Here is a 14,119-nt window from a genome sequence, read left to right as displayed (position 1 = left end):
GAAATGACATCACACTTTTGCTCATGAACGTGGAAATTAGCATTAGCTTAAAAACCAAAAAGTCACGGAAATGCTCTTAAAAATGGCAAAATGAAAAACTTGGAAATAAGATTAAATGGGACACAAAGGAGCATTTTCAAGTGTCGCATTAAAAAATATTACATTACATGGGCCCTGTAAGATTTTGAGCAAGGTTGTTGGTTTAAATTTCAAAAAAGAAAATGCACAAAAAGGAAACGATCCTATCTTTAATCTGTGTGACTTTTAGTGTGGATTCCCCCCTAGCACCAACCAAACATTTCGCCATCAACACTCTGACATCACATTTGTCATGTTCGTTTATCCATGATTTAACACACCGTGACATGAATGCATTCCGCAGACATTTTTTAGCGCCCGCGGGAAACATTTCTCGCTTGAAAAGAATTATGATTGAATTTGGGACTGGCATGATGGACTGTCCAATTTGTTTACGGCGCATTTTCTACTCAGAACGCCACCACAAGTTATTCTCCGCCTCGGCCCGTGAACAGCAATGGTGGTGTTGTAATTATATCGCTCGTCCATTTTTGGCGATTAACACTAGATGACAAGGCGCCACATGCAACTAGAGCTAAGTTTATGTCAAGTCATTTTGCGTGTCAACACCATTTATTCCAAGACTGTCACAAGCTTATATTGAGACGAAGGCCCGACCAAAGAAAATATTAGTTTACCATCAGACCTGCCCATTTTTGTCACCTAAACGAATTTTTTTTTAGGACAGCCAACGTATTTGTAGAACTTTATACACCGTTCTGCAGTTTGATACATTTCTCATGCATAAAAACGACTACACCTCTATTAGTTGCTCTAGTGGCTTATTTCGGGACCATTGACAATGGTACGTGCATACACAGCCTTTAGATTTTTTTTGACTGCCCCCCCCCCCCCAAATTATTTCCTTGCCCCCCCCCCCCCAATTGCCCCCCCCCCCCCAATTTTAGAGTCTGGCGCTGCCATTGACGGTGGTTAAAGCTATAGTCCATCATTTGCAGCCATCCGAAAAAGTAACTGGCATAATTATTGTTGAAAAACATACTTGGTTGTAAGATAGTAAGTGGACTAAACTTACTCAACGAAAGAAGGCCTTTACAACGGTGCGTCTTAAGACACACTGTAGGAAAATTTATATTGGTAGTTTGTTTTGTTATTTGGCGCAGCGCGCGCAAGCACTGGCACGACGCACAGGCGCGCGCGGTTGCTATAATTCGTCGGATCAGTGTGTGACATCGCGTATAGCTGCAATTCAAAACAGTTCAAAACATGATTCAGCAACTTTGGATTTGAAATTGAGATCCTAGAATGCTGTTTTTCTCGGAATATACAGCTGAAGCTGAGCTGAAACTTCATCAGGTTATTTGTTCAGTATCCTTCATTAGATTTTGAGCACTTTTGTTGCTTCAAACGAACAAAATGCACAAATTACAAATGATGGACTATATCTTTAAATCGATCATGAATTCGAAAACAGTGTGGTACCGGTAGTTGTCAGTATTATAGTGCTGATGATGACATTGGCATATTCGCCTCCGGTGCTATGCGCCCGAGGGGATTAAAAACGGCATATCGCATATCACAGCAGTCAACATCACAGCAGTTATAGGCCTACCATGCCAATAAGTCAAAAAGATAAACGGTTGTAACTTACATGTACTGTCTGAGAACTAAATGAAACCTTTGATATTACTGAAAGTTTTGCTGTCCTGCCGGAGTGTTTGACGATGCAGTTCTCAGCTAGCGTGCTGGCAGGTTCCATACGCACGCGCAGTGAACGCAGTGTGATATCACTCTTCTCCACGAACATTGTAAATATGTAAGTGTGTGACATGCATTTTCATAGATCAGACACGTGGCTGTTCTAGACCAATGAAATTACAGTATCCAAGCACACGATAAAAAAAACATGTTTTCACATGCCGTACAGGTATCTTCTGGTTTGCCTAAAGATATAGTCCATCATTTGCAATTTGTGCATTTTGTTCGTTTGAAGCAACAAAAGTGTTCAAAATCTAACAAAGGATACTGAACAACTAATCTGATGAAGTTTCAGCTCAGCTTCAGCTGTATATTCCGAGAAAAACAGCATTCTAGGATCTCAATTTCAAATAAAAAGTTGCTGAATCATGTTTTGAATTGGGCCTGAATCCTAGCGTCCGAGACACGTTCTCCCTGAGCCGATTGCAGCTACGCGATGTCGCGCACTGATCCGACGAATTATAGCAACCACGCGCGCGTGTGCGTCGTGCCAATGCTTGCGCGCGCTTCGGCGAATAACAAAACGAACTACTAATTTAAATTTTCCTATGGTGCGTCTTAAGACGCAGCATTGGAAAGGTCTTCTTTCGTTGATTACTTCAAAATGACAGCTTGCCAGAAAGAATAATTTCACAACGAGTTTAGTCCACTTACTATCTTTCAACCAAGTATGTTTTTCAACAATAATTACGCCAGTTACTTTTCGGATGGCTGCAAATGATGGACTATAGTTTTAAATTCATGTACACTGTAGTTGTTCAAAAGTATTTCTTCAATTTTGAATTCTTTCTGCTCTGAAACCTGATAATCTCATAACTTGCTCTCGCAAAAAAAAGTGCACATCTTCATATGATCAGAACTTTCAATGGAGAGGTCGTATGAAAGTAATTTAAACCGGTTCTAGTAAGAGCACAACTTTAAATTGATACGCGTTGTGGAGGGTTTTCCCAAGATATTATCACATTTGATTATTGGAAAGAATAGTAATTTGTTTTTAGCTTGTACGAAGCAATTTATGTATGTCATACTTCCACGAAGTAACGTCTGACATGATTAATTACTCCGGGGAGAACCGCTGTATGTTTTCATAGCACTCGCGACGCGCCTACGATAAGATACGCAGCTCTCCGTGTGGGACGAGTGTCGGTCTCGGTTTTCAGCCGGAGACGTCACCGCGCCTAAGTGCTTCGAGATTGTAATGACATTTTTGCTCTTGGAGTCTTGATTAGGATTTTGTGATTTTTTTTTTTTTTAAAGGCGGTACATGGTTGCTGTTTCAGCAGAGGTGATTAAAGTGAAGGAAGAGGTTGTTGAACCTTAAACGGTATCTACACGCCAGTGACTGTCCATGTTCTGTACCTTGAGTCATGCTGGCGCGGGGTACCAGTTACTTTCTCTGTGCTTAATTTGAGCTTGGGTGACCCAGGTTCGAATTCTACCCCGACTAACATGTGGATTTAGATTTCAGTCCCTGTTTGTTTGGTCTAATTCTGTTGTTCACCCCTGGAATGTCATTCAAGGAAATTCACTTACCTCTAAAAGGGAACTTTTCAATCTTCTCCTTCTTTTTTTCCTTTCAAGTACATGTAAACAATCTAACCATAAACACGGGGGTGGGGGGCTGTCGGCATTTGATGGCGTCATAAAACAAATAAGAACAGTATATTTTAGACGGTTCTAACCACTTTGCGCCGTAATTATTTTGACAAAAATTTCGATTTTTGCAAGAGGCAAAATGTTGTATTTGTACAATAGGCCGTACACAATGGCTAATTCAAGATCAACACGCGGTCCGACTCCACAGACTTCACATACTTTGTGTGTGGGTACAAAAGGCACGAGGGATTAGCATGTTTAGACGTCACCCAGAGGCGAGTCGAGGCAATCTTGACGTCTTAATCCGTCAGCCACGCCTGCGTATAAAAACAGCCAGTGCGTGTTATCACGTCTTCCGACGCAAACTGGTGAAGGTAGTTCAGATGTCGATACAGTCATTTTGTCCACCCTGGCACGAAGCTAGATATGCTGCTGAGTGCAGTGTATGCTGTAGCCTATTCACCAGCACATGATGCCCTCCTCACTATCACTTCCCTAAGCCTTGGTGCTAAAAAAAATGAACAAATTACCAATAACGTCTTGAAATGAGACTAGGTCTGGCATCACACATTGCCTTTGGGAATCACAAGACGATTTGAGTTCACTGAAGCATATAATGCAGAACGTCAAATTCTGCTCATAATTACAGCATCATTATGTTTACTTAGGGTTTTTTTTAGGAAGGATTTCCTGTTCTTTATGAGTCTGGGAGGATGCTTTCAAATCACATTAAGAATGTTGACATTTTAGAAGCATTTATGTGGGCGTTTCTGAGTCAGGTTAGTAAATGCATGAACATTTAACATTCCTTATGCTATTTCAAGTTTTACCCCGAAATTGCAATTTTCCTAGCCTGTAACGGTTATTCACTTGTGAATGAGAAATTGAATGAAAAATTCACTAATGTTTAGTTATTTAATTATTTATTTACAAAGTTAATTTATTTATTGTCGGACAACATTAGAGCCTGAAAGTAAAATGTCCGTCTATGGGCATTTTACTCTAGGTTGCCCTTTCTCTTGCTGTAATTTTGGAAAGAATGATTTCTAACCGTGACTACCCCAAGAAACATTCATGTTGGAATTTTATCTTGGTATTCCTCAAGAAAAAAAAGACGAGAAATCTCTTGAAGATGGTAAAAACGAATGTTACTTACGACCTTTCACATCTGGCATTTTTGTTCTTAGGTCTCCTTATTCATTCACGTTTGTTTTCACATCGCGTACTTGCATGAGACGAAAATGTATGACGACGCGAAGATTTATCTACCCACAGCCGATGGGTTCTAGATTTAGTCGGGCTGGTTTGAATGCAGTCCTTATCAGCGGTCATTTCAGAATTTTTTGTAAATGCTAATGAGTCCTTCAAGTTAAAGGGAAAATACAACATTTGCAAACATCAAAAAATAAAACTACCAAATCACTTTGAAATACCTTGCTGGACTGTTAGTGAATGACAGTGTAAAGCATCCTGTAAAATCATGGCACCTGGTATACTGTCATTTTCAAGAAAAGAGGTATTTTTGTATCAATTTCCAACGCTGGTCGGCCGACCAGCGTTGGAAAAAACTGGGTTTTTTTCAAATACTGGCCCCAATTGACCATCGCACTTGTTTGCAATCGATTACACACCTCTGCAGGGGTACAAGCCAGCTAGACTGGTTCCCTGACCTTACAATTCCCCAATGTACATGTATGTAAACTGTTCTGTTTCTTCTTATATGGAGTCAGGGAACCAGACTACAGGAAAATGATTGTTTTTCTTGGTTTTTATAGCACTTTCGAACCCAAAACCTCAATAAAGTCAGTGTAACTATATTTGCTATATGTTTCCAACCACCCAATTCCATCCATTTCTGAAAATTACAGCAAAAGCAAATGATGTATATTCCCTTGAAGTCAATATCCTGAAAGACATTTTAGTGTCCTATTTAAGTTTCAGTTTTCATCCAATGACCGCCACGAGTACACCAAGTTCCACTAGTCCACATGTATTTGAGATTTTCGGAAGTGAGAGGTCAACTTTTGTCACGATATTTCTCTTTCACGTCGGGTGATTTTTCAGTTTCCATATATTGAGATGCTAGTAACAATTTTACAAAAGCCTTTTTTTGAGGGTGATTTTCTTAAAGGGAAGATACAACATTTGCAAACATAAAAAAACTAAATGATCAAATTATCACGAAAGGTCTTACTGGATCGTTAGGAAATGACAGTCTAAAGCATCCAGTACAGTTGTGGCTCCTGGTGTGCTGACATTTTCAAGAAAAACTGTATTTTTCCAGCGCTGGTCGGCCGACCAGCATTGGAGAAAACTGGCTTTTTTCAAAAAGTGTTCCTACTTTTTCATATTTAGTTTGTCTGCATTTTCTTTGCAATTGATTACACACCTTTGAAGACTACAAGGCTGCTAGAGTGATTCTCTGATCTTACATTTCCCTAAAGTCTATAAATTGCTCTGTTTCATCTTAAGTGGGGTCAGGGAACCAGACTACGAGAACATGATTGGTTTTCTTGGTTTTTCCAGCATCTACGAAACCAAAACGTGAAACAAGTCAGTGTAACAATAGTTGCTATAACATACTAATCCTCCAAATCCATTTGTTTCTGAAAATTGAAGCAAAAACAAATGTTGTACATTCCCTCTAAATCAGTGTACCAAAAATTAATACAAATTTTAAATTTTTAGTATGTTAATATTCCTATTCAAGGTTTCAGAAGCGCCTCGCGCCACCAGGGGTGAAATTTCAGGCTCTATTAATTTGCCTCAGGCAGGTTGGGTTCATTTGTGCAAAATAACAGTCCTTTTTCAGAGGGTTGGGGAAGCCTAAAATTGGAAAAAGATTTTTTTTCAGTAATACAATTTTAAAATAAATTTAACATTCATTAGGCAGTTAGGACTTTTTTTTTGGAACAGCACAGGACGCGCATCTTTAATAAATGAAGCATTTTTCAAACCTTTGAGAAATGTACATTTGTCGTTTGATTATATCAATTTTATGTGGCTGAAACTTCTTTTCTTACTTACATTTGTTTACACAGATTTCCAAAAGACAACTGTAAAACTACACTACATGTGCAATTTTGTGGTCTTTTTTTTGCATTCATTAATGAAATATGTACGGACAATATGCCTATAATGAAAGTTTTGCAAGAGTGTCCACAAAGGTCCTCTGAAAATTAATTTCATGTTAAGAAAAATTGTAATGTTTATATGATGAATTGTCCTTAGTCACACAAACTTTTTTTTCACCATTAAAGGGAATGTACTTCATTGGCTTTTGCTGTAATTTTCAGAAATTAACTATTTGGGGGGTTAGTATAATAGATCAAATATTGTTACACTGACATGTTTTGTGTTCGAAAATGCTGGAAAAACCAAGAAAAACAAAAATATTCAAGTAGTCTGGTTCCCTGACTCCACTAAAGATGAAATGGATCAATCGTACAAGAAAATTGTACGGTAAGGGAACCAGTCTAGCTGGCCTGCACTCGTTCATGAGCATGGAACCAATAGCTAGCAAAACAAAATTTAGACTAAAAAAAAATGGTAAATTTGGTGCAGTAATTGAAAAATAGTTAGGTTTTTCCAACGGTGGTCGGCCGACCAGCGTTGGAAATGTAGACAAATATACCATTTTCTTGAAAATGGCTTCACACCAGGTGCCATAATTTTACAGGATGTTTAAGCATGTCATTTACCAACATCCTAGTAAGGTATTTCGTAACAACTTGGTAGTTTTATTTTTCGATGTTTGCAAATGTTGTATTTTCCCTTTAATTACACACATTATCAAATTGACCTATCACCGCTTGCGAGTTAGCCACGCCCCTTAGACAACCCTACGGAGTTTTTGTACACTAAGTTTTGTTTGTCTCGTTTGATTTTGCGTGTTCCACGCCCACTTGTATATCATGAAATTGGACAATATTTCACAAGCTGTGTTGACATGATTCTAATGCGATTCTACCGTGATAGATCAGTTGATAGGTTGAAACACAAATCCTTAGCAAAATTTCAATCTAAAAATAGGCATTGACTTGTTTGTTTTTTTTCCTTGTTTTTTTTGGGATTTTTTTGGTGTTACTATTTTAAAAATAGTTATGTTTGGATTCAAGGTGCACCTCCCATTGTCACAGCCATTGTAATGTGTTACACAATCGTATGCAGTAAGTGCAAAGTCCAGTGCCCTGCAGACAACAAACTTTGCACAGGCGACAGGAGTCGGCCCAGTTTAAGGTCCATACTTCTGGCAGTGCTGCAATATGTACAGCTGTAATCTATGGAGATTGACTAATGTATTCACCATGCACATGTACTTGCGTACATGCACTTGTTTGAACTTTTGAACTGAGCATCAAAGGGAATATACAACATTTGCAAACATCGAAAAATAAAACTACCCAGTTTTTACAAAATACCTTACTAGGATGTTGGTAAATGACAGTCTAAAGCATCCTGTAAAAATATGGCACCTGGTGTGAAGTCATTTTCAAGAAAATGGTATTTTTGTATACATTTCCAACAATGGTCGGCTGACCACCGTTGGAAAAGCTAACTAATTTTCAACTACTGCTCCAAATTTACAATTTTTTTCGGTCCAAATTTTGTTTGCTATTGGTGACATGTTCATAAACGGGTGCAGGTCAGCTACAACTGGTTCCCTTACCTTACAATTTTCCGGCATCTATAAATTGATCCATTTTATCTTTAGTGGAGTCAGGGAACCAGACTACTTGAACATTTTTGTTTTTCTTGGTTTTTCCAGCATTTTTAGAACAAAAACTTCAAACATGTCAGTGTAACAATATTTGATCTATTATACTAACCCCTCAAATAGTTAATTTCTAAAAATTACAGCAAAAGCCAATGATGTACATTCCCTTTAACCACATGCACATTCATGTACATGTTTGTTTTGTGCATATTTATGCAAGCGAACACACATACATGTACTAGCACATTTGTTTATGGTGTAAATACCGGTAGAGGATTTTCTTTTGTTCCTCTTCCCTTTTCCTTTGTTTGTACTTTTTCGCAACAGCTCTCATTGGTTTTGTACACGTTTTCCAACCGAGGAGTCCTCGATTCGGTTTCTGACCTTGATTCACTGATGCTGTTGCATGTGTGTGTCCTCGATTTACACCATAAACAAACGCTTGGAATGTAGTATTTTTGGGGATCACACCAGTTGCATGATTGGTTTTGTTGGGACCAAAAACATTGTGGGGACAGTCAAAAGTCCCCACAACTTACATGTCATTATAACAGTAATTTATAATAGCTACACCTGGGCCCAATTTCATAGCGCTGCTTAACAGCCGACTTTGTGCTTACCGAGCCTCCATCTATTTCATAGGGACCGTTAAGCAGTGAGCACAGCAAAAGCATGCTTAACCCCTGAAGAAAACTTTGCTTAAATCAGTGACGTAACGATAGAAATCTCCATGCGTGCCCAACTGTTAGCATGAAATAGTGCTTAAGCAGCAGCATGATTTTCTGCTATATTAAGCACAACCTTTCTACTTACTGTTAAGCAGCGCTATGAAATTTGGCCCAGCACAGTCAGTCAAAATCAATCAAGTGACTGCTTTTAACTATTAAGAATTCCCTTGCTAATTTGATATAGCCATGCTTTGACTGGAGGTGATTGATATGCCAGCTGTACCTACCAGTTACCTCTTTTGTCTGTCGACGGAATTTGACTAGTCACAGTTTTTACTAGTGTTGTAGAACTCAAGTCCAGGACTCGGACTCGATTCACATTTTTCGTGACTCGACTCGAGTCACATTTGAAAATGACTCGGACTTGATCTTGGATGACCATGATGACTCGGACTTGAGCTTGGTGACTCGTGACTCGAGTCACGTATTTTCATCAAAAGAAAAAAACATAGCGTTACATATTTGTGCGACGGACTAACATTCTTTTTACTTCATAGACCAAACAAGGCACCGCGGAAAATTGTATCCAGGGGCCGTGCACGCACGCCTAGCGCCTGCACGACGAGCACCAGGCATGCCAGGGCCCGGTGTCATGCCCAAAAGTGTCCAGTACCAAAGAGTGTCACGTGAACAAGTGTTTGTGACTCGGACTAGGATTCGAGGCTTGTGACTCGGGACTCGGACTCGTACTCGATGTTTGTGACTCGACTACAACACTGGTTTTTACACAAATGTGATCTGACTGTTTTTACTAGTCTGTATACAAATGCATGGCAGGGGAAGTGGGAGAACATTTTGACTGTCTGTGACTGATCAAACAATAGAGAGTTTTCATGTGTTAAGTACAGCACTTTTAAATGAAGATCAAATCGAATGAAATTATTATTATCCCACTCGCTTGACCCACAAGATGTTTCTTTTGCTGTACCACCTCAGATTTCTGGGAGGTGAACAATTCAATGCAGCCATTAACCCTCCTTTGCAAACATACATTCTGTGCCAAGTTGTCCTTTCAGTCAAAATCAAACAAGTGACTGTTTTCAACAGTTAAGAATTCCCAGCCTACATAGAACAGGATTGACTGGCTGGGACTGTTTAAGTAACTTGATACAGCTATGCTTTGACTCAGGTTCAGTGATAAACCAGCCGTGACCACAACTTGCCTGCTTTGTCTGTTGACCCAGTTTGACTAGTCACAGTGCTTGCCTGATATATGATCTGACTGCTGGTGACTAGGCTTTGTTAAAAGTATAGCAGGGGAGGGGGGGGGGGACGAACCTGTGTTCACAGGAACGGAGTGCCCATCTCTCGAAGTGATGGGCCAGACTCGAGTCCATGAAATGCTGCTGTGGGGGGATCGCCACACCTCCTCCACAGCGAGTCTGTTACCTTCCCAGCATTGAATAATGCCAGTACCCATTTAACTCCTGGGTTGAGAGGAGTAATTGAGGTAAAGCGCCTTACTCAAGGGCACAACACGCATGGCCACGGCGGGGCTGGAACCCACAATCGCACGATCATGAATCCTGTGCCCTACCGCTAGACCACACGTGCCTAATGTACATACTGGTAGCAGGGGAAGTGGAACTGAATTTTGACTGTTTGTGACTGCTTAAATAGTAGGAGAGTTAAGCAATGAGTATATTGAGTCTGGTATTGAGTACTGGATAATGAGCATTGAGTACGTGTAGCATCTACAGGGTGAGTAAAAAAAAACGAAACCCAAATGTCGGGACTATTTTTTTTAGTGAAGTTCTGCATGTAGTACTTTCAAAATCTGGGATATGAAAGCAAAATTTGTAAGCTTTTTTTAAGTGCAAGAATCATTCAAATCACTCATGTACTTTTCAAGTTACGGAATTTTAAACACAACCACCGTTTTAAAGCTCTGTCCACAAATCACAAAATAAGGTGTGCGTCCTTTCAGCAAAAACGTAAACAATTCACACACATCCCTATGTGAGTTATTTTCCTTTTGCTGAAAGAACACTTACAATGTACCTTTTTGTGATCCGTGGACAGAACTTTAAAACAGTGGTTGTGTTAAAACTTTCGTAACTTGAAAATTACATGAGTAATTTGAATGATTCTTGTACTAAAAGAAAGCTTATCAATTGGGCTTTCATATCCGAGATTTTGAAAGTGCTACATGCAGAACTTCACTAAAACAATAGTCCCGACATTTTGGGTTTCGTTATTTTTGACTCACCCTGTATTAATTAGTTTTGGGTATTGAGTCTTGTTATCAAAGAATAACATTTAGTTATTTGTTTCCTTTCAGCTTGAGGTTGTCTCTCCTTCACAGCACCAAGGAGGTGCGTAGTGCAGGCATCCGAGCGCTGCGTTACCTCCTGCAAGACGAGGCGGCCGTCGAGGCTATGATGAGACTACACATAGACTACCTGGTCATGAGGTCACTGGACATCTGTCTAGCCAATGACATAGAGAGGGTCCAGGCCCTACGATTCATCCGAAGGGTAAGTTAAAAAAAAAAATTAAATAATAATTATAAAAAATATTACCCTGGATTGGACATTTGGGAGACATCCCCTTAGACTTGTGCATAAAATTTTTCAAACTTAAATGTGCTCTAACCCAGTATTCCCTTGTCCTTTTTCCACGAATTTCGGTATGTTCACTAATTAGACCACGAGCAACAACTGTAACCTAATTGCGACAATAAAATTGTGACTCTTAAGGGGGGCCGTGACATTAGGGAGACATGAAAATGTCTCCCTAATGACCGATGTCTCCCATCGTGCAAAGAAATTAAGATACCGTGTCTCCTTAATGGTACCTTTACATGTATAATACTTTCAACTAATGCTAAAGCCTAATAGGGCGACTTTCCCATAGACTTGTGCGCAAACCTAAACTGTCACCTAACCCAAGTTACCTGATCCTTTCTCTACGAAATTCGGTATTTTTACTGATTGGACCACGAGAAATCGATCTAGATTGTTTGCGACAATCAAATTCCTTGTCCTAAGGGTCGTTTTAACAATCCGCTCCGTTCACAAGTATCCCCTCACCGGCAAAGAGAGTACAGTTGGGGGTTACCGACCGACGCCATCTTGCCTGACTGCAATTCATTTGCCGCGAAGCGCGGCCACTGCGTGTACATAGTACAAATCCCCTGGTGTATGTGCGTCACACACAAGGAACGGTGCGCGTCAACCAGCGAAATGTCCCACCCATGGTACGTCATTGCTAGGTAAAAGGGCGCCCTCTTTTGTTGGCGCACGGAGCCCATAGGGTGACACCAATTTGTCACTCCAATAAGGCGTGTCGCCCTAATCCAGACGCCATTTGAAAAAAAATGTTCCCCGTTTATGGGATTTTGTAGTTGTAACAATTTTTAAAATTAACAAAAATAAATCAAACAATAAATTGTAATCCTTTTTATAATGCTTTCCTTCGTAACAACAATTTCAAAGTGCTTTACAATTATTCCCCGTTCATCAGGCCACGAGAGGCCACGAGAACACGTGGCAGACGTTGTCAGCACACATTTGGTCGTCTACTCTCACAGGTACCCATTCATACTCCTGGGTGGAGAGAGGCAATTGTAGTTGAGTGTCTTGCCCAAGGGCACAAACACCATGTTCCTGACAGGGTTTGAACCAGCCAGTGATTTTATCAGTGGGTTAAAACCACCCAAGTGACGGGCGGTTGACCAATAGAAATGGGTAAACTAATAATAATCGTAGTGCTTATATAGCGCTTTCCATCGTATCAACAATCTCAAAGCGCTTTGCAATTATTACCCCGATTATCAGGCCACGAGACCATGCGGCAGCCGATATCAGCATACATTCGGTCCTCTACCCTCACAGGTACCAATTTATACTCCTGGGTGGAGAGAGGCAATTGCAGTTAAGTGTCTTGCCCAAGGGCACAAACACCATGTTCCTAGCAGGGTTCGAACCCACGCACCATAGTACATGAGTCAAACACCGTAACCAGCCGGTGTTTTTATCAGCGGTTAAAAACCATCCAAGTGACGGGCTCTTGACCAATAGAAATGGGTAAACTGTCTCAGATATAAATTTATGAATAGGCATTCATAAATACCTAAGACATTTTCCGCATTCCCATTGGTTGAGAGCCCGTCACGTGGCCGGTCTTAAACGGATGATAAAGACATGGCTAGCTGGTCTTAAACACTTTTCCAGTGTCACGTGAAATTGGACTCTCATGAAATCCGGTGCCTTTTAATGTTTCATTGGTTGAATGTTCACATTCCTCACGTATGTATGCACAGTGTACATGTGCTACCAGTGAATCAGTATTTCATGGTCCGAAATTCACACTACACCAGCCCAGCTGCGTTTTGCGCGACATCGCACAGTATGCGCGACGCGCACGCCAATGTCCTTAAAAGGTAACGAGTTGTGGGAGGGGCATTCCATATTATAGTCAGAGGGATGTTTCATGAAACATGATGTAAAATTGTTGAACAAAATGGTTGGCTAGTCTAGTTTTTGACTTGTTTTGATTTTTGGACCGAAAAGATTTGGTTTTTTGACCGAAAAGGTATTTACATGTATGAATGGGAATAAATATGTGTTCGGTCGGTATTAAACACTCTGTTTAAGACCGGTGGTAGTCTGGATGGGTGATAATTACCCTGGGCTTCGCCTCGGGCACCTCCCTAATACACATTTATTCCCTTAGTAAAAAAAAAAAGATGACTAAAAGTCTTGAAAAGAGTACATGAACATGTGTGAATTGGAGTCAGTTTCGTTCGTCAGTTCTTGGCAAATTCGTCGTGGGATGCATGAAGTAGGTCATGTTAGCCAGGCTGGCGGCGACCGGGGAATACCACCGAATGACACATAGTGTACATTGCATCCCTCGCGGCCGTGTGCGGAACATGCTCACGTGTTCCTGTTATGCAGAGAGGACGTGCCACATTGCCAATGAATCATTTCGTGCTGTCAGGGCTTGTCAGAGCGCAGATTTGTTTTGACGAATGGGTTCAAGAATATACTGAGAAAAAAAACAAATCCTGACGTTGGAAATTCTATGACGGTTTTTGATTAATGGGTAAGACAGAAATGAAAGAGGATTCTTTAAACAAGACAAGGCAGACCAAGTCAAGTTAAGACTGGTCCCAAAGGGTGCAAGTTAAAATGTATTCATAAGGGAACAAATTTGTGCTTGGCCGGTATTAAACAAGTACGTTTAAATCCGGCTCAGGGGCCTGGACAGCGACCAGTCCCCTAAGCCGGTTATAAATGCACCTGTTCTTGCTTTATACCGGCCAAGCACATATTTA

General features: G+C 40.3%; 1 protein-coding gene across 2 annotated transcripts in view; it reads left to right on the top strand.

The window, feature by feature from the left end:
* Positions 1-14,119, top strand: part of LOC119728346 (rapamycin-insensitive companion of mTOR-like) — a 78,905-nt gene that overhangs the window by 24,447 nt on the left and 40,339 nt on the right. For both annotated transcript variants that reach the window (XM_038200549.1, XM_038200548.1), the window contains exon 5: positions 11,120-11,315. In XM_038200549.1, coding sequence (XP_038056477.1) covers positions 11,120-11,315 — 196 coding nt within the window. The remainder of the gene's footprint in view (positions 1-11,119; positions 11,316-14,119) is intronic.

Source organism: Patiria miniata, unplaced genomic scaffold (assembly GCF_015706575.1).
Source record: "Patiria miniata isolate m_02_andy unplaced genomic scaffold, ASM1570657v1 HiC_scaffold_20, whole genome shotgun sequence".
NCBI lineage: Eukaryota > Metazoa > Echinodermata > Asteroidea > Valvatida > Asterinidae > Patiria > Patiria miniata.
Note: the sequence above shows the minus strand (reverse complement) of the source record. Positions and strands in the feature narration are given on the sequence as shown.